The following is a 26,135-nucleotide window of genomic DNA, read 5'->3' on the forward strand; positions in this document are numbered from 1 at the left end:
TTCGGAAATCACATCAAGCACAGCACTGCTTTAAAAAGAACGTCATTTGTTTTGGTATTTATAGAATGATTTACTAAAGTAAGTGTACAAATGTTGACATATATTTTGTGTCTGTGTGTTGCTGTAAGGCAAGGTACCGTGCATCTGTGTGTTGGTTACTTAAAAAAGTTGTGCCATTGCTGTATGAAGCATTACATAAACCAAACATAAAATGTTTGGTTTATGTAATTTTCCTACAATATAAAACATGTTTTTGAGCATATTTTGGTGCTCTATGCAACACGTCACATTTCATAAATGAGCGAGAGTGTACATTATGTAATCAAATGGAGACTCACAGGTACATTTGGTTACATTTGTACACACTCAGAGATAAAGCTACACTATGCTTTATACACTCTTTTTAAGTGCATTAAAAGTTATTTTGACCAATATGTATGGAACAGCATGTCTACAATAGGACTATGACTAACATAACTATTGTGGTTGTGTTTAGTCTCATCGCTATTACTAAAAAAATAATACAAAAAATAAAAAATAAATAAAATATATAAATATATATATATATATATATTTTTTTTTTTATATATATAATATTAATAATTTGAACTTGGGTGGGGAACTCGAGTTCGAATCCCGGATAGGACAAGAAAGCTACAAAGCACAGCTTTAAATGAACAGTCAGGATTTGAGAGTGTGGCCATGTTGTGCCTAGTGGTGGTACAGCCAGGGTGTGGCTGTCTGCCCTCCACAGCCTCTCACCTCAAACTCAGCATGTTTGTGTATGTCCTCAGCCCGCTGGCGGCTCAGGATGAACTCTGCCTCGTTGGCCACACGCACCAGGTGGTCCTTCATAGTGTGACTCAGCAATCTGAGAGAGACAGACACACAGAGAGAGAGAGAGAGAGAGAGAGAGATATCAATAAACTGGAATGGCGTGTATCCACTCATAATAACGCAATGTACATACATAGAATGTATCTTTGCAGTACTGAACAGAATAAAACAAATATATCAAACTATGGAAAAATGACAAACTAAATGTACAGTTATCCACTGTTACATTAGCATGCAGAGTGCTTCTGGAAGTCATGTACCGCATGGGACTGTGGCTGATTGACTTGACAGATATTTAATTAAATTAATATGTGGGCAATGAAATAAAGAAACGATGGAATCAAATAAAAAATAAAAACGCTGATGAAGGCTTTGGTCTATAGCATGCTCATCTCTTACTGCTGCTGTGCGCCACAATAAATCATAGAAAAGGCTAAGTTTCAGAATGCAGAATATTGTTTGTGTCAATGTCTTCACTCGGTGACAAGTGTGTACTGTAAGGACTGTATGTTTTCAAACATTTATTTAACACTACAAAATCCAGTAACTTGGCAGAACTTAGCGGTCGTGGTACAAAGGCCTGGTAGAACAGCCATGTAATAACCATGAAACATCTAAATTGAAGCGTGCAAAATGAGCAGGAAATTGAATTTAGACACTGAGCAGGGGAAGCCTTTGCTGGGGTGGAGGTGCTAATTGATTTGATAATGATATGCATCTGACAAGGAGGGGATGACCCCGTCCATGTTGCTACATATGTAACTTGCCGCCCTTTATCTGCATTAATAAAACATGCGTGTGTGTGTGTGATGAGGAGACTACATGCATACATGTGTGTGAGAGAGAGAGACTGTGTGAATGTTACTGGAAGGCTCTATGCATGTGACACACACACACACACACACACACACACACACACACACACACACACACACACACACACACCACACACACACACCACACACACACACGATAAACCACTACACAGCCCCCGAGGTCAGGCCTGCGCAAAGTGAAACAATAACAGGACAAGAGTGGTGGAGGAGGGGCCCCTGGTTGGGACGGTGCAGTGGGGGGGTTAAGGGCCAGGGGCCGCGATGAAACCCAAGCCTGCTGTTTCAGCACAGGGCAGCAGGGGAGCGGAGGTGGTGGGGCCTCCATAACCTCCTCTATGTCCCCCCCACCATCAATAACCCAGCCACTGGACCTCTTTATGATGCCCTGCTCTCACACCCATATGGACATCCATACTGGTGGTGTGTGCGTGCACGCACACTTCTGTCTTTACATGTGTCAGACATATGGTCACAATGTTGTTAGTCAGTTCAACATATGAGTCTAGTGTTATAAAATGTGTCTGAAAATATAATGATACCACCTCTTTCATATTAAATATGGATATTTTGTAAGTAACTATAACGACATATGACTGTTATTTGTTTCGGTATTGTCATGGCATGGATTACACCATTTAACAAAGTCATCTCGACAACTCAACCAATGGCGCGCACAGTTCCTAGTCAGAAATATACGCATAATGTATTCCAGCACATCTTCACACACACACACACACGCACACGCACACGCACACACAGCAAGGAGCTGGTCGGGTAGTGTTTCAGGTTTCCAAAGTAAATCCCCTCGCTAAGTCACTAATAATAGTGAGTTATAGCTGAATTAACCAGCCTCTTCAGTGGATTACAAACCCTGTCCTCCCCAAAGTAAACCGCAGAGTGGATCACTGGCCTCATTAGCATTAGCTGGGATTAGCCTGCACTAAAGCCAAAAGCCAGCGATCGATAATGTAAAGTGTGGCCCTATAAGTGTAAAATGGAGGGTAGTTACAGTCTAAAGACAACACTGTGGGAAAGGCACCTCTCTGTTAGGAGAGTAGAAGACTGTTACAGTGAAAGAGAGTAAAGCGGTAAACATCAACAAGGATTTGAAAAAGCAAGAGGTCAAACATAGCAATAAGTAGTAAGGTGAGAGACATGTAAAAAGCAGGACGACGGCTTAGCTGTCATTACAATGATAGACAGAAGAACAGATAGATGGAAGACAGATAGACAGAGGGGTGGAAGAACATGACAGAAAGATGAGAGATACAGCACAGATACAGAACAGTAGAGAGGGATGGCAGGATGAAGACACGAAGAGACACAATGATAAAAAGAAGAGAGGGATGATGGAGGACTGTGTGGCTTTGTGTGACACGAGACTGAAATCCCGGACTCACAGGGGAGTCAGAGATCAAAATCCTTGTCAGCTAACTCTCTCCTCTCCCAACGTCTCTCCTCTCCTAACCTCTCTCCTCTCCTCTCCTCTCCCAACCTCTCTCCTCTCTCAACCTCTCTCCTCTCCTCTCTTAACCTCTCTCCTCTCCTCTCTTAACCTCTCTCCTCTCCTCTGCTAACCTCTCTCCTCTCCTCTCCCAACCTCTCTCCTCTCCCAACCTCTCTCCTCTCCCCTCTCCTCACCTCTCTCCTCTCCTCACCTCTCTCCTCTCCTCTCCTCTCCCCACCCCTCTCCTCTCCTCACCCCTCTCCTCTCCCAACCCCTCTCCTCTCCCAACCCCTCTCCTCTCTTAACCTCTCTCCTCTCTTAACCTCTCTCCTCTCCTCTCCTCTCCCAACCCCTCTCCTCTCCCAACCCCTCTCCTCTCTTAACCTCTCTCCTCTCTTAACCTCTCTCCTCTCCTCTCCTCTCCCAACCCCTCTCCTCTCCCAACCCCTCTCCTCTCTTAACCTCTCTCCTCTCCTCTCCTCTCCCAACCCCTCTCCTCTCCCAACCCCTCTCCTCTCTTAACCTCTCTCCTCTCTTAACCTCTCTCCTCTCCTCTCCTCTCCCAACCCCTCTCCTCTCCTAACCTCTCTCCTTTCCTCTCCCAACCTCCCTCCTTTCCTCTCCCAACCCCTCTCCTCACCTCCCTCCTCTCCTCTCCCAACCCCTCTCCTCTCCTCTCCCAACCCCTCTCCTCTCCTATCCAACCCCTCTCTTCTCCTATCCAACCCCTCTCCTATCCTACCCAACCCCTCTCCTATCCTACCCAACCCCTCTCTTCTCCTATCCAACCCCTCTCCTGTCCTATCCAACCCCTCTCTTCTCCTCTCCCAACCCCTCTCCTCTCCTATCCAACCCCTCTCCTATCCTACCCAACCCCTCTCTTCTCCACTCCTCTCCCAACCCCTCTCCTCTCCTATCCAACCCCTCTCCTCTCCTATCCAACCCCTCTCTCCTCCACTCCTCTCCCAACCCCTCTCCTCTCCTATCCAACCCCTCTCTTCTCCTCTCCCAACCCCTCTCCTATCCAACCCCTCTCTTCTCCTCTCCCAACCCCTCTCCTCTCCTATCCAACCCCTCTCCTATCCTACCCAACCCCTCTCTTCTCCACTCCTCTCCCAACCCCTCTCCTCTCCTCTCCAACCCCTCTCCTCTCCTATCCAACCCCTCTCTTCTCCACTCCTCTCCCAACCCCTCTCCTCTCCTATCCAACCCCTCTCCTATCCTACCCAACCCCTCTCTTCTCCACTCCTCTCCCAACCCCTCTCCTCTCCTATCCAACCCCTCTCTTCTCCACTCCTCTCCCAACCCCTCTCTTCTCCTATCCAACCCCTCTCCTCTCCTATCCAACCCCTCTCTTCTCCACTCCTCTCCCAACCCCTCTCTTCTCCTATCCAACCCCTCTCCTCTCCTATCCAACCCCTCTCTTCTCTTCTCCACTCCTCTCCCAACCCCTCTCCTCTCCTATCCAACCCCTCTCTTCTCTTCTCCACTCCTCTCCCAACCCCTCTCCTGTCCTATCCAACCCCTCTCTTCTCCACTCCTCTCCCAAGCCCTCTCTTCTCCTATCCAACCCCTCTCCTCTCCTATCCAACCCCTCTCTTCTCTTCTCCACTCCTCTCCCAACCCCTCTCTTCTCCTATCCAACCCCTCTCCTCTCCTATCCAACCCCTCTCTTCTCTTCTCCACTCCTCTCCCAACCCCTCTCCTGTCCTATCCAACCCCTCTCTTCTCCACTCCTCTCCCAAGCCCTCTCCTCTCCCAACCCCTCTCCTCTCCTATCCAACCCCTCTCTTCTCCGCTCCTCTCCTCTCCCAACCCCTCAGGGATTATGGCGGGTATTGAACTGAGCCTTGAACTCAGTCTCCCCTTCATCCTCACTTCTCCCAGCAGGCTCCTCTTTCGCCTCAACATTGATTTTCTATACTCTCCTGAACCTTCAATACGGGCCCCCGTCAGCGGTGCCTTGGGGACACCGAGGGCCCAGAGGCCAGAGTGTGCTATTGATGACCAGTGTGTGTGTGTGTGTGTGTGTGTGTGTGTGTGTGTGTGTGTGTGTGTGTGGGTAGAGAGAAGATGACAGACAGGGATGCATTGAAGGGATGGACGGACGGACGGACGGATGTGAGGGTAATGAAGAGGTGTTGTTGGGGAAGAGATAGGAGAGGTCGGCACGGTAGAATCAGTGTTAGGTCTCTGTGGGGGGTGGTGTTCAATAACCTACCTGCCCTCGTTTACCAGCTCGATAAAGGCCAGGCCCGCGTTCTTCTGGATAGAGTTCTGCCACTCCTGTGAACAAACAAAGTGTCAGTCCAGTGCTAAAGCAAAGGTCTCAATACATAGTGAATTTATATGGTGTGCAACCACTAAAAGTTCCCCAGGGCTCTATGCTAGGCCACCTCTGTTTTGCCCTCTGCAAAATAGTTCTCATTGCGATTGAGCTTACAGATCAGCTATTTTTGCCACATTATGACATTCCCAGAATAGGTGTCATGTTGTTAAGTGATGCATTTTGGCATTCTAGTGTAATCACTAATTCTAAGGATCTAAGTAATCACAAAAGTATGGAAGCATGGTGAAACACTCAATTATCACGCAACAGAATTCCATACGGGCATAAAGGGACAAGGACAGACCTAAAAGTGGCATAAAAGGGGACACACACACACACATACACACAGTACAATACAATGGGTATTGCATAACTGGAGGGGCATGCGTTCACAATCCCAAAGGGCATCATTACCATATTTATATCTGTCTCTTTGCTCTGTGCATACAACAAAGATGACTGACATCATACTGACACTGACTGGCTCCCAAGTACTCCGACAACGTTTACTGCACGACTGTATCATGCCTTATGACATTTTAAAGAGATTAAGTTAGTTATTTTGGAAGCATCTATTATACAAGTGAAAACATGTGCCCAACACAATACCCAAAGTCACCAGCTACTACGCCACTGACACGCTGGGTGCCGAAGCCAAGCAGGAGCAACACACACTGCAACAACACACTAACACGTCACAGACTTACCCTCCGCGTCGATCCACGGCTATCTCCTCATGTCGCGCCGCACGCCCACATTCAACAACACCCGCGTAAAAACTGGCATTGCACTGCCACTACAGCCGCCTCCCGTCCACACTCACAAACATCAATATCAATAATAAACACAAACACGCCACAAGCACCGACACCCCCGCCTAATTTGTTGCCAGGTCTATGAAAACAACCCCAGAAAAAATGCCATTCAACACGCTACTTACAACTCGCTTACAATTCGCGGACCTGGCAACACTGCATCCTGTTTTCCCATTGGCTACGGTTGCTACTACACGCATTTGCACTGCATCTTGCGAGCAACACAGCTTAATGTAGGGGTCACCGATTGCTGTGCTACATCCCCCTCATGTTCTCACCACCCCGTTCGGCTACACCACACACACTCACCTACACAATTCTCCACATGCAACACAGGGCCCTTATTGGCTAGCCCCCTCACATGGCGATCCCCACGCAACACACACACCCACACACACACAACGGCCACGTTCGGAAATATCGCACTGAGCGCACTGTGCAAATGCAATGCAAACTAATAGGCGAGTGTGCTTCGGTGCGGTATTTCCCAACGCGCCCATCTCATCGACACAACGCGCGCAGTCGGATGCCAAGGTCTTCCGCGCAATATTCCTTTCCCAGTCTCACCACACCACGGACTCATTGTAACCTCGCATCAGTGTCACTGCAGACACGTAATCACACTGTGGAGGATTTGTGACTGAGTGACTGTGTGTGTGTGTGTGTGTGTGTGTGTGGTTTGATTTCAGCATGTTTTACACTGCACAGTTGCGCAGTGCACACCATGGGACAAATCGGCTTTTCACCCCCTGCCACTGTGCCCACAAACGCATGTACAAGAGGAAAACAATCTAAACATTATATACTAACGTCAGCATCGGGCAGATTAACACACACAAGCGTTATTAGTTGAGTTTTCTTATTGAAGTGCCTCTGAATTGTAACTGTGCGTTTATGTCAGTCAGCGATGCGAACCGTTGTTATTCAGCCACGCACGGACTGGAGAGAGGCGACGTGTTTCTCTCCCTTCGGCTCATGTAGCCCTCATTGTAACTACAAATATTGTTCCCGAAGAAACAATGTGGGGTCACTGCAATCCAAAAGATTGTAGGCCTACTATAATGCAGTCAAGGTCCCCACAACAATATACTACAGTATGTTCTGCTCCATTCTCAACATCTTTTGGTTTCCAAAAATAGTAACTTATTGTAAGTAAACCAAAACAGCAAAAAGCAGTTTCATGTGTGCTTATTTTAATTTTATTTAATTTGCTTTGATGTGAAAATAAAATACAACAAATAATAATAATACCCATCCGTTAATACATGTGAAGGGCACAATACTGGGTTTACAAACACAGCTGAAACATGAAGTGGAGTCTGTCAAATCTCGCAATTTCCTTCTTCCCATTGCGCTGCAACGGAACTAGGATGAGCCGCCCGAAGGGCGGCGAAATTCTAGTAGGCTACACACGGTAAATCCTTTCTTAGACCCTTAACCTCTTAGACCCCATACTTTGGTCTACACTTTGGTCTGCAACCGCCGCGTCACGACCCGTCGCGTCTTAACGCGTTGTGAGCCTGTAGATCCGCTGTTTTCACATGATGTTTGCCTATTATGACAAGCGCAGAACAGGGATGTGAGGATCATATGGTTAACGCTGAGGATCGTACAGTGTACAAGCTCAAAACTGTAAAGGTGGAAGGTGAAGGAAGCAGTGTGGTGAGGTGGACACATTTATCACCAGAGACGTCGTCCATTTAGTCATTTACCACGGCTCTCTCCGAGCGGCGTTATGGTTGGAGGTGTCAGTCCAAACAATTAAACAAAACCACAACCGAGCGTGACTTTAAATTCTCAACTTCGACGGATGACAGAGGGACGGAGGAAAAGGGAAGAGAAGAAAAAAAAACGGGGAGGGCGAGAGAAAGACGGCGGTCATCGCCTCTCGTGTTCCGTTCAATATTTCAACACCTCCGACACAAGCGTCAAAAGAATAATAAAGCAACAAGGTCAGGAGGCCTGTCTGAACTTCACAGTACAGCTACTCCCACTCCTTCCTCTCGGGGGAGATTTGAGAAAAATGTCTTACAAACCTCAGGTTAAAAGACTTGAAGCACCACTCTACTTGTCTAAAAAAAGATTCTATAAAATCATTAATCAAGTCTTGAACATGCAGCATGCAGATTCATTCATATAATGTACTGAAACCTCTGGAATGTACATGTACTACATGTCTTTGAAAGTTGCAGTTGAAAAGACAATCTGGTGAAGTAAAACCTGTCTTCACGGTTTAAAATGAAAATGTACCTGCATGCTTGCAATTTAGTTTGACAGGAGTATTTGGTTGTGTGTAATTGTGTATGTCCATTTGAAAAGCTAGGTGTGTGTGTGTGTGTGTGTGTGTGTGTGTGTGTGTGTGTGTGTGTGTGTGTGTGTGTTAGCATTAGCATGCATATTTAACTCTGCACTCATCATGTGTTGAAGCTGATAGGGGAAGTTGTGTGTTTATGTACAGAGTAGTCTTTCAGTAAACCCAGGGAGCCCACAGGAAGGGAAATAGAATATCAGCGCTACAAAGAGGAAGGAAAGTTTCATTTACAAACACTCACAATACACATCCACGAGTGTTTGCGCATGTTAGATGATTTTCAACTTCGTGTGCAGCTTTTACTCCTCAAAAACAGGACAAAACGTAAAAAGCACCCATCAGAACCAATCACGCGCCAAAGCAACATAAACCACTCTCCCTAGAAGGCCTGTATACCGTCACTCCATAACCAACTGTACTTTTCACGAGGGGAAAACAACAAACGACATCTTAGACCTTTTATTCAGAAGTGCTTTCTGTCCCGGCAGGCCATATTGGCATTGATGGTGTTTACAATACATTCAAACCCAGAGAGGGCCACAGAGGGAATAGCAGAGAGTCTGGGCGGAGTGGAAACACAGAGTGCTGGCAGAGTTGTTTTGTGGCTGAAGCTGGCTATAGGACTTCAGGGAGGAAGTATGTGAGAGTCACCCCAGGGGCCTTCCAGTTGAAGGACATTTACCATGAGCAGCAGCTTGCTGTGAGAGGGATATACAAGACCAGAGCAGGCCAGACCGGGCCAAAACTTTAGACTAGCCTAAAGACCAGAACATGGAGCTGGTGAGTGCTGTCTGTTGTCTATGTACATGTAGAGTAATAGTCAGCATGTGAGTCCCTTACAGGGTATGTCTGTGAACTTTACCACTAATCCTGTCTGCATTTTTTAACATTTAATGTCTAAACATTAATTTTCCGGGCGAGATTGTCACGGTCTCGAATACCAAAGATATTTCTTCGCAAAGAACCACATAGTTGACCTCATTCTCTCTGTCTGGAAAACTATGGAATACAAATTATGTTAAGTGAAAGAATTTCCCTGGCGATTGTTTATCTGCAACTGTGAAAGGCATTTTTAGAGAAACATTCAAAAAACAATAAATAAATAAACAAAATAAAATCTACTAAGCACTGCTTCTGGGACACAAACCAAATAAAATATGACCTTTTTGATTGTTTTCTTCTTCTTTGTATTGTTCTTAATTTCATCTGATGAGAAGAGGCAAGGGACCCCACTGGCATTTTCAGCACCCTGGCCAAAGGTAGTAGTGAGACTAATGGTGTCATTATGAGCTGAGCAATGGCATTCTAGTTGAATTAAGGAAGTAATGAACCTGATCAGGTGGGGTGGGGTGGGGACATCTCCTGATGACAAAGAGGGGGTCTCTGATAGAATATTGGATTTCTTGTGGTCTGCCCTGGTCAAAGTGTTACGGCTTTTATGGCGGCGATAGAGGCCATGACCGCAGAACTCCTGATGAGAGGATACAAGCAGCCATTTGTGACCCCGTCACCTTTAACCTGACCTCACGCTATAGATGATAGGGTCCGCAGGAACACCGCTGTCCTGCTGACCCCCATCGGGAAAACCGTGTCGACATGCGTTCAATGGGAGGTAAGGGGAAATTAAACACTCTGGAACCGTTTGCTCGGAGCAACGTTTGTGTTTGTTTACATGTATATGTACCACTGTATCACAAATGTATAACGTAGCTATCTAAATAAACACACATGTGCATTCATGTGTGTCTGTACATGTGCGTCTTCCTGTCCGAATTTTATGTTTATGTGCCTGTATGTACGTCCATACATATATTTGTGTGTGCGTGAGTGCGTGCGTGAGTGCGTGCGTGCGTGCGTGCGTGCGTGCGTGCGTGCGTGCGTGCGTGCGTGCGGTGGAAATGCCAGCCTCAATGTGAAGTCAATAAGCCAGCTCTTTGTTTGGTCTGTCCTCCACGATGACGCTGGCACTGAGTCTAAACACACATGCCATGCACTTCCGTCATTATAGCTGATTATCCATAATCAACTTCTAAATATACCACTACCACCGTTGACGAAACACAGGCCTGCCTGGCACAAAAAAAACTGCTTTTCAAAACTGTGCACTCACCACAACGAGAGAGAGAGAGGAGTGGCGGGGAGGGTCACCCAAACGCAGAAAACAGAGAGGCCTTGGCTTGCCCAAATAAATAAATAAGTCGATTGTGCTCTATGCTGCCATCAGTCATAATCACAACTATTTGTTTGTTTTGAAAGGGTCTGGGGAAATTGAACTTTAGACGAGACAACAAGGATATAAATCCTCATGAGCGTGTGGCGAATGTGGCACGGCTAACATTCAGAGTCAAGAATGAAAAAGGGCCTGCATGGGAGCCATTGAAGCCCCCCTCCTTCTATGCAGAACGAAAGAAGCCCATGTATACATCTCCAAAAACTACTGTATTCCTTTGATCAGGATTGGATTCAGTTAGGGGGTGACATTTAGTGAGACGGAGGAGAGAAACGTACAGTATGGGTTTTTCCCATCTGTGCTCAACATGTTTGATATTTGATGAATTACGCGAGATAGAAACCTTTCTGTCAAGTGTCCACGGTTTAAAAAATGACCATTTACATCTCAGTAAGAGGTGGTGAGATATTTTGACGTTTCGAAATAAACATTTGTGCGTTGATAAGCAGAGAAAAGACAGACAGGGGAAGTGGTTTATTGTAGTTATGGGACCTGCGTGTTTATGGACAGGGGATTCTGTTCATTTCTCTATCAACTCTGACTTTTTTGTCTTTCACATACAGATAATTATCACATCAAAGACAAAAGACAAATTAATTTGTGGGGTAATCCATCCGATATGCTAACACTCAATCATAATTTAGATTTATCCTTATGGTTGATTGATGAGTAGCTTGACTGGTTTCATTTCCTTTCTCATGCTTTGCTGTGTGTTGTGCGTACAGGAATCATTTAACACTTGTGCATGCGTTAACACTCAGCGTTCGGCCAGTGTGTGCACAGACGCTGCCTGGTTTAACAAAAACATACATGTGAAAGACTTGCTCGCGTCTGTGTTTGTGTGATCAAATTTGCACCTAAAGGAATATTTCCGGGAAGACCAAATATTTAGGCTGCAGGGTCACCAAATGACCTATCACATTCACAACAGTGTAATTGACCACAACTGGCTCTATATATTATTTATAACGCAATTATAGTGGAATTATATGTATGCAAGGTACTACAGTATAAAAATATAAATTGGTGCTTTTCAAAATACTGCTGTTAATTATTCAGCCTCCTGTAGCATTTCTACACTATCAAAATAAAACAATGGAAGAAGAGTTAATAGGGGCCTGTTTGGCCATTAATAACAATTTGTATTGTATGATCATTTAGTTGCATTACAGCAGATAATCAATGTGCATTTGGTTACACAGGGACATGCTGGAATGGTTAAGATATCTGACGATGAGGAAATATATTAAATAACATTAATAATCAACACCCATACATGAATTGGAGTCAATTCTGGGCAAAATGTACTATGTATTTTAATACATCAATAATAATAACTGCATGTGGCAATATATACAGTAGATTAATATATTGTTATACCGCATTTTATTTAAATATGAATTCATGTAGTCTAGTCTAGTCTACTAGAGTCTTTGACTGTGGGTCAATTGGTCGGGTGCTCAAAGTGTTCCACCAGATCCTGTTTAAATTCCCAAAACTACAGCATTAAGCAGATATATTTTTAGTGAATCACTTCTGGCTGTAATGCAGAAGTAACTCCTAAACTTAAATTCTAAACTGGGCCTATGCATAGCATGTTGTTAAAAGGATAGTTGATTGTGATGGCATCATTTTGATGTCTCATTTCAATATGATGTTAGGAAATAAAAACATGGAATGCATATAACATTTAAGTATGAATAAGAAAAACAGATTTATAACCTTTGTTTAATTTGGCCAACATGCTTCAAAGAAAGCATTAAATTCATCAATCATTTTATTCAGTTACATAATTGCAATATATTACATCATTTGTTAGACGTATCCTCTTTAGGGTGTAGTTAAGGGAACTCAACAATGTTTTTCTTTTCCATTTTTTGTGTGGAAAATGGTTGTTATTTAGTCCATCATCTAAGTCTGATGTTATGATGAATGAAGAACTCCATTAAAAATACTGAAATGTGTTGTGAAATATGTGATTTGGTTTTGGATGGCACAGAAGTCCAGTTCCTTAAGAAAAATAAACCACTACGGTCCAACCACATTCTTTCTTAAAATAAATGACTTGGGATTCTCAGGAAACTCACTTACAGGCATATATTTCTTCATGTTTCTTTCTTTTCACCTTCATAGACCAGGGCATGATTTATATAGTGCAGCACTATAAAAATGTGCTGAAAGTCCAGGAGAGTGACTATGGTAGTTTGCGAAATTGTTCACGTGTGCTCGGAGGATACAGATGTTGACGATGAAACCTGCCTGTTACACTGAAGCTCAACACACAAACGTTCTAATGAAACCAATCATCTATGCTGATATTTGTCCTTTTTAGATGACCCACCCTGTCACACTTCTTCCCATTATGTTAAAAACTTGTTTAATTCTATAAGATTAAGATTTAATTCTATGTTGGCAATTTGTTACATTATATTGTTTCATTATTACTATAACTATTACTATTACCATTATTATTATAAAGGGCAAAAAAGTAACTTTGATGTAATTATATATAAAACACCAACTTAAAAGTGGTGCAGTATCAATAAATTCAGCGCCTGAAGAGAGGATTAGGATTTGAATGTATACATTGTAACACATCATGTGTTAAAGAACCAGGGCCTCTCTTGACCCATTTAAACCTGAGGCTGATTTTAAAAATTAACCTAAGTTTCCTGAAAAACTTTAATTTTGTAAATGCATAGCTATATCTATAGCAAAAACTAAAATAACACAGATGCTTTCCCGGATTGATGGGTATATATATAGGCCTTCCAGGTCTAAATGCGTTAATCTGCATATAAAATAATATATTTTATCTGGAGAAACAGGATGTCTTTCTTTCTTTTCAAAATCTTTTTATTTCCTTTTTATAACAGTATGGGTGGTCACAGGTCCATAGAAAAAATAAAAATAAAATATCAGATTTTAGTATCAGTGACTGAGGTAAACAAACGTACTGTATAAATCACAGAGATCGTGGGCAGACATAATGAAAAGACTGTTAGTGCAAAACATGCCCCTTCAAGATAAAAGAAAAACATTTTCTCCCCTTCTAGTCCCAATTTAGTATAGCCAATTCCCAATTCCCCAGCCTCTCTACAAGTACTCCATCTCTGCTAACCCCCAGGATATCTTTCTGATGCAGATGAAAATCTGTAATATGCATCTTGATACAACTGTATGCATCATGTAGTACACCAAATCAAGGTACGCTGTCATTATCTTCACCCAACTAACGTAAAACCATGTCTAGACAATGACAACATTGTGTGGTGTACACATGAAAATATTCTGCCCCCACCCCCCCGCCGCTGGAACCAACTGCAGCGCCATAATATTCTGGTAAAGCGAAACATAAATTTCCAACCCCCAGAGCTCGGCTGAGCAGTCCGGAGCCCATTATGTCAGCGGGACGGCCAGGCAGAGAGTCAAGACGACTACATTCCACAGCCTTATAACTTAGGGACCCGCCAGGTAAGAAAACACTGCAGCAGCGCTGCCTGTCAGTAGGAGAGGGCTTTGTTGGGGGGGAAATTCATTTATTTGAAACACGATTACGCCGTTTCGTTTAAATAACCACAGATTCACGCTGCTTTGACACCCCTGCACCCTGCTCACCAGTTACTTGAAACCGTCTCACAGATTCAGAAGGGAAAAAAATGGTTGGGAGCCAAATTAAAAGCCGTTCAATGTTCTTAGGAGCCTCTGAACCCACCCATTCCACACCACCACCCCTTTTCTCTCAGCTAGCCCTCACTTCCTGTCAGGAAGAGTGCCCCCCCCCCATAACCCCCACCATTTCTAGTTACATAGCCGGCATCGGCAGGGAGCCTGCAAAATTAAGTGCCAGTTGGTGTTACTGTGTTTTGCCTGAGTCTCAATGGAGAGGTAGCTTTAAAAGAATGCAGATATCCTCCAGGAGCAGAGTGAAAGGGAGGCGGCAGTGGCCGGGGAGGGGAGGACCAGAGGACTAAGGGAGCATCGGTAGCAACACTGAGCCACGTGGCAGGGCTGTAAAAACGGGGCACTGGTAGCAGAGCGCTGGGCGACGTGGGAACAGGAGGTGGTTCACTGCAAAAATACTGAGCATTCATTTAACATAACAAAAATGGCTAAATTGACACTCAGGATTTCACTATAGGAGAAGTTAGAACACAACGCTTTGATTTGCACCGGTCTTGAACCTTGCGTGTGTGTTTGGCTACGCAGCAGGGCAGAGGGTCTGACTGCGAGGGGAGCGGCGGGGGAAAGTATTTTCTTGTCCCCCCTGGTTTTTAACCACATTCCACTGGGCACTTCTCTCACCCTCTCTGGGTTGTCTAAATGGATCATACAACGCGATATGTCAAATGTGATTTAACTATTTAAGCCCCAATGGGGGAAAAAATAATATTAGCTGATCTACAAGCTGACAGGGCGTTTCATCGAGATGCGTTATGAGCTTGTAGATCTGCTAATATTGAAATGTTGAAAATCTTTTAACCATTTCTGAAGATGCATGACAGTTTTTTGAAGAAAAAAAATATTTCTTGAAAATGTGGGTGCATGGTGGCGCCTACTGTAACTTCTCGGTCAAGCTTGGGCAGATTCAGTGCACCCCACATGCCGCACCCCGCCCCCGTCTGCCAAAAGCCAATCACAAAGATGCCTGGCACCGACAAACAAGGGAAGCCCCATATTTGCATACCACGATCCCGCATGGCTAATTTGCATACCCTTATACAAATCCAAAGTCATGACTGGCATGATGTGGTACATATTTTATACATACTCAAAAGTGATGTTACTACACTGTTTAATTTTCATTCTATTTGTAATCAATTGTCATTGAAATGACATGGTCTTAATTTTTACAGTAGAATATATTATTTATTCATATCATTCATTGTATTCTACAGGAGCAAGGTTGCCCATTTAACTCTTAAACAAAGAAATATGTCACATTGCTTTGCACAGCACAATCAAGTTGTAACGTACACAATATGAATATTATTTCATTGCTGTTGATATTTGCTTCGTCTGAAGGTTTTGCAATGCCGTCTATATGCAATTTGTGTCGGGGTCACTTTGGCAATGTTAATCAATGATATAGGTTGCAGTCTGATCTCTGATATGACCAATTCACATGGGGAATAAAACGCATTGGACAATGTTTAGCCGTTTGTCCAAAAGAAACCATGCATGAACAGTAAGTCAAACATGGGTAAGCTCTCGTTCTGCAATGACAATGCTTTGATAAGGTTAATGCTTGTGGAATATCCGGATGATAAATGCCTATTGATAGCATGGTACCACTGGCATTATAGGCTACAAGTCAACCATCGTTCGTAAATAGTAATGCTTTCATCACCCCACATCAATTTTAACGTCTTATCTGAATGACAGATGCAATGAATACAAGAGTATAGGCTACGTTCATGTTGCCTTATGGACGGTACAGTATATGATACAATGCATATATCATATTACGAACTCATTCTGCCAGAGAAATCGCTTGTTCTGCAATGGCTGTTTTCATGTCATGATAATATGAATGCCTTGTCCAGATGTCTATTTATAGCATGTTACCCTAACACTCTAACGATCTGGACTATGTTACCCCTGAAATTATAGAGTAGGCAACGCGCATTATTGAACAAAGTAAGCTATTGGATCGAAATATTTATTAATGCTTTTATCTCACGTCAATTTGAGCATCTTACTGTAGTAGCATAGCTATAGCATCTGTCTTTCGGATTATGTTATCCAATGTTATGGTACTGGTACAGTACAGGCTGGGTGGAATCGATCCCGTTCCCTGCACGTTTTCCATGATTGGCCGAGCATTGCTTTCATAGCGTTGGGACCTCGACAAATGGCCGATTTGTCTTTGGTGCAGTTGGTAGCGCTGTTGCCTCACAGCTAGAAGGGTTTACACAGGTTTACATGTCATGTCAAGTTGTACAGTTTTCCTCTCAGGTCAGAGAGGCCCATATCATCTTTAACTCTGGCCTAGGCCCGGTTTGTTGTTTGTCTTCGTCGTGTTTTTAATTTCATGGCCCTTTTATCATTTATATTATAGATCTCTGTCGCCAGATTCACACTCACTGCATTTCCCCAGCCAGTTAACTTATAATACTATAGGCAATGTTTTTAATTCAGATTGCAGGCAGCTGCGTTCTTATCACGGGACAACACCTTCCCATCTTGTGATGGCCACGTCACTACACCATCATCATCACCAGTCGGACCAATGAGAGCTCGCCAGCCATTGCCACCTTGGACCTGGTCATCTGACATCGGACATGAAATGTTCCCAAACCAATGGACTAATGTCAACAAAACTGACGTCAAATCCCTCTTGAAATCATGAACAATGCTACAGAAGACAATTCAGAAACCATCGGACATTTGTAAAATTAATATGTAATTGTACATCCGAATTCCAACACATTTCTTACTTCACTAAAATTCTAAAACCTTATTTATCAAGTTTCCTCGTTTTTGCGTGTGTCCAACATTACTATATTTGGGTTAATTACAATTTGGATAAACAAGGGTTTTTAAAAAAGGTTTTCAATCCATCTCCTGGAATGCATTTAAAGAGCATTTCACTCAAAAGGTAAAAGATATTACTCCATTTTTCATTCATCTGGTTTCCTCCTAAAGCAGTGTCTTAAAGTGACAGTACTGCATTGGTTTTTTTATAATTCTGAAATGGTTCTCAATCTTAGAGTCCTATATTCTGGTAACTATTAAGGGTTTACATTTTCTGGTGGTCTGGACAATATAACTTAAGGTCCTGGTTCAGACTTTTCAATATTCACTTATAAAATATAAAACTAAATACATTCTCCTCATATGGTGAAATTAAATCCAACAGACGCTGTGGGCGTGTTCTCTCCTCTGCGCCATCAGCGCCCATACCCTAAGGCTAAAGTCCCTTTCTGTTTGCATGTTTCTCCCCGTGTCTCCTAGGGTAGGTAGTGGTACCCTCACAGGAACATGCGTTAATCCTGGTCTCTATAGAGCGTCGCAGTCCCGCCCCCTACCAGGGCCCAGGGAATGATTCTCCGTTAATTTTCCTCATAGACATTTCAAAAAGTATTTATTTAAAGACGTTTACGCCGCGGACAAAGACAACTCGAGTTGTGACAACTCATGACAACAAACCCCATTTTTTGAGCCGAACAAATCATTAGAAAGAAGAAAAAAACGACAGGTTACAACACTTTTTGTTGTTTTTCTTCTTTGTAATTATTTGTTTGGTCCAAAATATTGTGTTTGTTGTCATGAGTTGTCACGACTCGAGTTGGCTTTGTCCGCGGCGTAACCGTCTTTAAATAAATACTAATAGAAATGTCTATGGGAAAAATGCATTGGGAATCATTTCCTGGGCCTGGCGTCGTCATGAAAGGGGCGGGACTGCAACGCTCTATACTGCCTTCCCCTGGCCACTGCCGGGCTCTTGATGGAGGGGAAAGGAAATGGTTGTGTTACTTCCATGCGCTACGTCCTGCGGGGGAAACTCCCCCCTGTCAGGTGATAAGAAGCGGCCTGCTCACTCCTCATGCCTTGAAGGAAGCAGGACCTCAGATCGGGGCTCTCCCCAGGTTGGAAGAGGGATGCCCAGGAATGCCCAGGATTACAGTTTAGGCAATTGAGAAATGGGTTACAAAATCGTGGGATAATATGAAAATGTGCACCTATAATGACATGCCCAATATGAAAGTGATCAATAACTCACTAAAAAAAATAACTCACCAACAGAATAAGAACAGCATGCTATAAATACAAACGTGACATTTCACACTTAATTATACAAATCTGAGCCTATACCTTATATTTAGAAATACCAAAATATAATCAAAATAAAATAACCAATGCTGAACCAAATGAGTAGGACTACTGAATTTCTGTGAAACTTGACACAAATTACATTAAGGCTGCAAATAACAACAATACAGCAATTCAAAACTTAAGTAGTAAAGTAATTAGGTCTAATTCTTGTTTTTGAGAAGCCATTAAACCTCAGATGGTTTCCCAGAGTTCCTAGGTCAGCATATTGATTCTGCGTGCGACCGTGTGCTCCTGGCCTGGTCCCTTGCCTGCGGGGGGTTAAACTCTGCGCCTCCTCCACTCGCTCGCACTAGCCAGGAGGTCATGAGGGGCCAAGGGTCAGGAGAAGGAGCCAAGTGCTCGGGGGAAGTCAATGTCTACCCATTGACTGGAGGAGAGGAGCTCCCCATCTGTTAAACAGGTTAACTCTGGATGGACGGACGCATCCACTCTCTCTGTGTGACGGACCGCCAGCAACAGCACTGGATTAGAGGCCTTACCACTGTTATTGAATGGCTGGTACAGGATTATCTGACGTCAATATAGTCGGCACTGGGAAAGGACAACCAAATATTGACATAATAAATTAAATTTAGTTGATGTCTTTATGATGAACCACTTTCAACATGCGGCATTCCGAATTAGGGCACATCATAATAGGCAACATTTACGTTTTTAAACCTTAAAAAGGGAAAGTAGCAAATCTACAAGTTCACAACGTGTTGCACCATGACAGCCAGAGTTCAGTTTGACATCAAACATCATGTACAGAGACGGTTTAATCATGAATTAACAGAAAGCTGTAATTCATTCCACTCTTCTCTTTTGCAATGAGCAACATTGGTGTAATGATTCTACAATTCTTATATTGTTTCTCCACAGAGTAAAAGCGTTAAATATAAGATTGAAGAATAATACGCTGTAAGAACAGGAAGTGGCATTTCCTAGTATTACTCAGAAGAAACATCAAGTCTAATTTAGATGGAAACATCTGGAAATACTGTCAATGTCTTTGCTTATTTTGTTTTTTTCTTTTACTGTGAGAGCAGTGCCTCTATTTGGACTCAGCTGTCATCATATAACTAGTGCCACACACACACACACACACACACACACACACACACACACACACACACACACACACACACACACACACACACACACACACACACACACACACACACACACACACACACACACACACACACACACACACACACACACACACACACACACACACACACACACACACACACACACCTCTTCTCCCACTCGGTGCGTACAGGATGCCTTTCTGATAAATGGCAGCAGGATGGATGAGCTGACAGAAGACCGGACAATAATGGCTGATCTACAGGACACAAATGCAGCTACTGCCTAGATTTATGTGTGTGGGTGTGTGTGTGTGTGTGCCCGCGTGTGCGCACACTTGTGCGTGTGTGCGTGCGTGTGCACATGTGCGTGTGCCGTGCACGAGAGCGAGTGAGAGAGAGCGAGAGAGAGAGTGTGCGTGTGTGCCTCATGTACTGTCCACTCTGCAATGAAATTATCTCTCAGAGGTCTGACCGGGAGAGGGGAGGGTAGGGGAGAGAGAGAGATGCAGAGAGAGAGAGAGAGAGAGAGAAGAAATGAAGAAGAAGAGATAGTGATAGTGAGAACAGGAGGGAAGACCAATACGGTACATTATTATTTATTCACATGATGCTTTTGGGGGAAGGGAGACTTCAACATGCACACACACCCAGTCCCAGGTAACACACAAACACAAGCTGTAAATATGACTCAGAGAGATAGAGAGAGAGAGAGAGAGAGAGAGAGAGAGAGAGAGAGAGAGAGAGAGAGAGAGAGAGAGAGAGAGAGAAATGAGCCTCAATGTGTTTTAGTAATGCCAGGACTCTCAGATTATTGTCATGCAATATGCAAGACAAGTCTGAAGTACTGTAGAAGAAACCATCAGATCATATCCATATGCACTGCAGTTCCCTGTGAGGAGAGACTGCTTTCCTCTCATTTCCATTCACTACTCTAAAGCCCCATTTATACAGACTGTCCCTCGCTTAAAATAGCCAAACCACCATCTTACGACACGTCACAGATGCAACACGTTGGGAGCTTGTGGATCTGCCTTTTCAGTGTGTCACACTATCATACAATGCAGCATAAATTACACATAAGGTCATCAAAATGAATGTCTGTTTGACTTGCAACTATCATAGTATTTTTCCACCACATAAGACAAGAAATATTTGGCCACTGTGATGAAAATGCGTGATCAAGTAGTGATACATACTGTACAGTATAGCTACTGGCAGAAGTACGACGATATCTCAGACATTACGTCCCTTGTCATGGATTTGTTTTACATCAATTGTGCCTTAAGGATTGAGGCTTTTTAAGGCATGGCCCTGCAAGAATCCATCTGTCTATAAGAGAGTCTTTTGTGTGTGCGCGCGTGTGTGTATATATACAGTGTGTGTGTGTGTGTGTGTGTGTGTGTGTGTGTGTGTGTGTGTGTGTGTACAGAGATAATCTCACAGGCCGCTTTGTTGTAAAATGATTAAAGAAAATTACAGACTCCGGACGCTTTTTCTCTCCTTTTTTAAACAATATTCGCCTATAAATGACATGTCCAAGATAGAGCCGCCAAGTTGAACGTGGTTAAATGACTCTCAAGAGTCCAACATTCTCAAATCCCTCACTACAGTCCCTGTTTAACAGAGAAACAATCGCTTATCTCTTCTTTACACCACAACATTTATTCACCTTCCGTGACCTGGTCACACTCTACCTTGAACCCAAGCAAGCAGCCCTTTGTCGGGTAGATCCGACACCATTGATAGCAGATAATATCCAAACAGCCGTTCAATAACATCATTGATAAAATCCTGGAATCCAATCACAGAGCATTATCATATGCCCCCAGTCAGTCACTGGTCAAAGCCTGCCGTTAATAAGCATAGTATACTGTATTAAACAGCACTCTGTTACTACCATCCTATCATTAATCCTCACTTTGTGTATGCAGCAGTGTGTATGAGGATCAATAGAGTGGATCAGAGCGCACCACCCCAACACTTACCATCTGATCAAAATGGCTCTTTAATTGGGAGCGCAGCGGTAGTTGTTTAGGAACGGGGCGCTATCAAATGGCTGTTTACCATCGGTTCCTCAATGGCCGCCTGATGTGGAGACCGACGCATCGTTCACAGGAGCCCTGATTAAAAACTCCTCTGTGGCCCCTAGCCTGCGGACCTCTGACCCCGCACACACTCCATCTCAACACAGTGCTGGAGAAATTAATTAAAAATGTTCACCGAGATGGTATCACATCGCAGAGAGAGAGAGAGAGAGAGAGAGAGAGAGAGAGAGAGAGAGAGAGAGAGAGAGAGAGAGAGAGAGAGAGAGAGAGAGAGAGAGAGAGAGAGAGAGAGAGAGAGAGAGAGAGAGGGGAGGGGGGCAGAGGGAGGAGGGGAGATGGAGATCAATCAAAATCATCTGCGTCTCCGCCCTCCGGTGCAGAGAGGTACAAGATGGCTGCAGAGCCACTTCCTGTGTGTGAGCTGCCAGTGCTTCCTGTGCCAGAGGGCCTCGGCTAAGTTTACTAGTTAAGGTCATCAATCACAGACTCCGGTTTCACTCTCACTAACCCTCACACACACACACACACACACACACACACACGTTCATGCCAAACACACACACACACACGTTCCCCCTAGACATTCACGCACAAATACACAATTATGCATTGTAATTGAGTCCAGTGTGTCTCCTGGTGAAAGGTAGGCCATATCAGCCCCTCCCGCCCCGACACAACAATACAATTACATCAGCTGGGAGCACATCTGGTTGGGTGATTTATTGAAGCAATCAGCACCACACTGACCAATTCCTGCTATCCTAGTGTAGAGTGTGTGTATGCATTGCACACACACAGGAGGTGCACAGGAGGTAAATGAGTGTAAAATCAAGGCGCATGTGCATGAGTGAGTACACACACACACACACACACACACACACACACACACACACACACACACACACACACACACACACACACACACACACACACACACACACACACACACACACACACACACACACACACACACACACACACACACACACACACACACACACACACACACACACACACACACACACACAGGTTGGGACTACTGTGGACTGTAAGTGGAGGTGGGGGGACAGGGTCTGAGCTGAGCGTGGGGACAATCACAGCCAGATTCTGCCTTTGATTAGATTAGCATTAAACAACAGCCTGACACATATGACAAATAGCTACATTAGGACCTGTCATTCTCCCTCTCTCCAATCCCCCCTTCTCTCACTTTCTTGTTTTCCCCTCTTTCTCTCTCGCTCCCCATTTATTCCAGCTCCTCGCGTCCCACTGGCCCAAATCCATGCATGGCCGCTGTCACCCCAAACGGATGTGCAATCTCAGTATACTATATTACCTGCTTCACAGGACATGTGAGGTGAGTAATGGGAAGCAAATAGGGTGGAGGTGAGAAGACGAGGAGTGGGGGAGAGGCAGAAGGGAAGGAGAACAGATGAAAGGAGCCATTTCTTTTGAAAATAAAACTGATAAAAGTGTTGAGCGAGGTGTCATTAATCAGATGTGGTTCAGTATCGGATCATCTGTTTTTTCCTTCATAAACCGTTTTGAATAGTAAAGACACACAAGACAAACTGTTAGGAACACTACTTGTCCTTGGCTTTGAGTGTGCGTGCGTGCATGTGTGTTGTGTGTAAGAGAGAGAGATTTGTGTATTCATGTCTGTGTAACATGCGTAATATGCATGTGCTGGCTGCATCTACTGTATGTGTGCATGTGACATCTGTATTCATGTGTGAGCATGAAACTGAGACTCGTTTGTGTTTCGGTTCAGTATTACAGGGACCTTGTTGCTGTCAGAGATGCTAGTTGACTTTGAATTCAAATTCAAAAAAAAAAAAAAAAAAACACACATCAAGAACTTGAGAACAAGCAGTTTGTGGGTACTTTTTAACTGAAAAGCAAGTTAGCGGCTTGTGGTCTTCTTATAGAAGCACCAAGCACCTAAAGACCCGATTGACCAGAAGTCCATTGTGATGGCCACCCCAGCAGCCAGGGAAGTAACCCAAACTAGAGATGTCCGATAATAATCGCCCCCCCCCCCAATATTATCGGCATCCGTTTGCTGTCGCAGAATTAACACATCATTGCTATTTTTATTTTTATTCTAAAGTTAGTTAGTATGTGTTAATTTCACAACAGTGATGTTTGTTACCTGACATTCGTTTTTTGTGAAAAAAAAAGCCTGCATATATTGGTATCGGGTGATATCGGAATTGGAAATTAAGAGTTGGACAATATCGGAAAATCTGATATCGGCAAAAAAAAGCCAGTATCGGACATCCATACCCCAATCCTCAACTGGGTTGAAGTGAAGGGACCTCTGACCTTGCTGAGGGAGGCCTGGGAAGGGGACGGTGCAGGGAGGGAGATGTTGATGTAATAACCTATATGTTGTTCAGAAGGGGACGGTGCAGGGAGGGAGATGTTGATGTAATAACCTATATGTTGTTCAGAAGGGGACGGTGCAGGGAGGGAGATGTTGATGTAATAACCTATATGTTGTTCAGAAGGGGACGGTGCAGGGAGGGAGATGTTGATGTAATAACCTATATGTTGTTCAGAAGGGGACGGTGCAGGGAGGGAGATGTTGATGTAATAACCTATATGTTGTTCAGAAGGGGACGGTGCAGGGAGGGAGATGTTGATGTAATAACCTATATGTTGTTCAGAAGGGGACGGTGCAGGGAGGGAGATGTTGATGTAATAACCTATATGTTGTTCAGAAGGGGACGGTGCAGGGAGGGAGATGTTGATGTAATAACCTATATGTTGTTCAGAAGGGGACGGTGCAGGGAGGGAGATGTTGATGTAATAACCTATATGTTGTTCAGAAGGGGACGGTGCAGGGAGGGAGATGTTGATGTAATAACCTATATGTTGTTCAGATGAGAGAAAAGATGACTGTCCTTTAGCCCTGGATAGAAGGTTCTAGTAATGTTGCCCACCTCTCTCCCTCTGCAACTAACTCCCCTCCCACACTCTTCTCATCTTCCCTTTGGATGTGTGGGTTCATGTCCCATAAGTGCAATTGTAATTAATGCTGTTAATTTCCCCACAACACGGTCGAGACATATGGCCGCATACCCTGGCGTAGAGCATTGGTCTGCCTTACGTTTTTCCCAGCTAAGGGGTGAGTTTTACTTTGACAGTGTTGCAAAATAAATCTTGGTCAGGGTGGGACAGTGTCGGGTCTCTGCACATGAAAATTGTCTTCAGACAACTTGACAATGTGATTTGCCACTTTGTTAAGATTTAATTGAATTGGCAACAGTAAGCTGCTGGCAAAGTGGCAGGGGCCATTTGAGAAACAACTTGGTCCTATACCACCTACGAGGTTGCAACCCCAAGACGGCCAAGTTCCAGTAATACAGTAAAGCACGTGAACCTCCTCAAAGAATGGGTTGAGAGACCAGAAGAATATCCAGGTCGCAAAAATATCGTTGAAAATATGATATTGTCTGCACAGAAAAGTGTAAAACGTATGAGTAACAGGATTCCAGAGCGCCTCCAGGCTTTCCTGAAAAAGGAGGTGGACCTGAACATGTACCTGGGAACCAGCGAGTGAGAGGTGTAAACCAGTTGTTTTAGTCCCAAAGAAAGATGGCACAATACGATTTTGCATTGATTTTAGATACCTAAACTCTGTGTCAAAGTTTGATTATTTCTTACCCAACACCACGTATTGAGGGCCTGACTGAGCGACTGGTTAAAGTACCAGACCACTATCGACTTATTCAAGGGCTAACTGGCAAGTGCCTCTTGACAGTCTTTCGGCAACTATCTCCAAAGTTGGAGTTAGGAGATTTGACTGACAGTTTGAGGATCCAATGGAGGTAGGAGGTTTAGTCAGAAGCTTTTTATTAGTTAAGTATTTGTAAAACCCAAACAGACGTAAAAGGACTAATTTACCCCAGAGTTTGTGTCGAAGTGTCCTTGAGCAAGAGGCTGAATCCCTAATTGCTCCTGATGAACAGGTTGGTGCCTTGCATGGTTTCCCCCGCTATCGGTGTATGAATGTGTGTGTGAATGGGTGAATGTAATGCACAATGTATGTAAAGCACCTTGGATAAAGGCACTATATAAATGCACCATTTACCATTTATTTACTAAAAAGGTGAAAATTTTAGATTTGGTTGAGCTGGTTTCTGCCCTACAGCGACGATATACATGTGGTACCTTTTCTTTTTGATGTATTAATTTGGTTTATTTATTGCATAAAGCATAACAAACAAACACAGATAACCCTGTACACATTATTGTTAAGTTGTTTTGTTTGAGTTATTGAATTTGCATTCAAGTTGATTCCGTTTTCTTTGAGTTATCAGTTTCAGTTCAGTTTATTTTATTTATAGTACAAAATCACCCCAGGGGGT

At 43.8% G+C, this 26,135-nt stretch overlaps 1 protein-coding gene across 9 annotated transcripts in view; it reads right to left on the bottom strand.

Annotated features, from left to right (window-relative positions):
- Nucleotides 1-26,135, bottom strand: part of lrba (LPS-responsive vesicle trafficking, beach and anchor containing) — a 312,184-nt gene that overhangs the window by 169,968 nt on the left and 116,081 nt on the right. For all 9 annotated transcript variants that reach the window (XM_079499894.1, XM_079499893.1, XM_079499897.1 and 6 more), the window contains exons 34-35: nucleotides 5,342-5,406; nucleotides 763-871 (exon numbers count right to left, since the gene is read on the bottom strand). In XM_079499894.1, the coding sequence (XP_079356020.1) occupies nucleotides 763-871; nucleotides 5,342-5,406 (174 nt within the window). The remainder of the gene's footprint in view (nucleotides 1-762; nucleotides 872-5,341; nucleotides 5,407-26,135) is intronic.

This window comes from Electrona antarctica, assembly GCF_951216825.1.
Source record: "Electrona antarctica genome assembly, chromosome: 4".
NCBI lineage: Eukaryota > Metazoa > Chordata > Actinopteri > Myctophiformes > Myctophidae > Electrona > Electrona antarctica.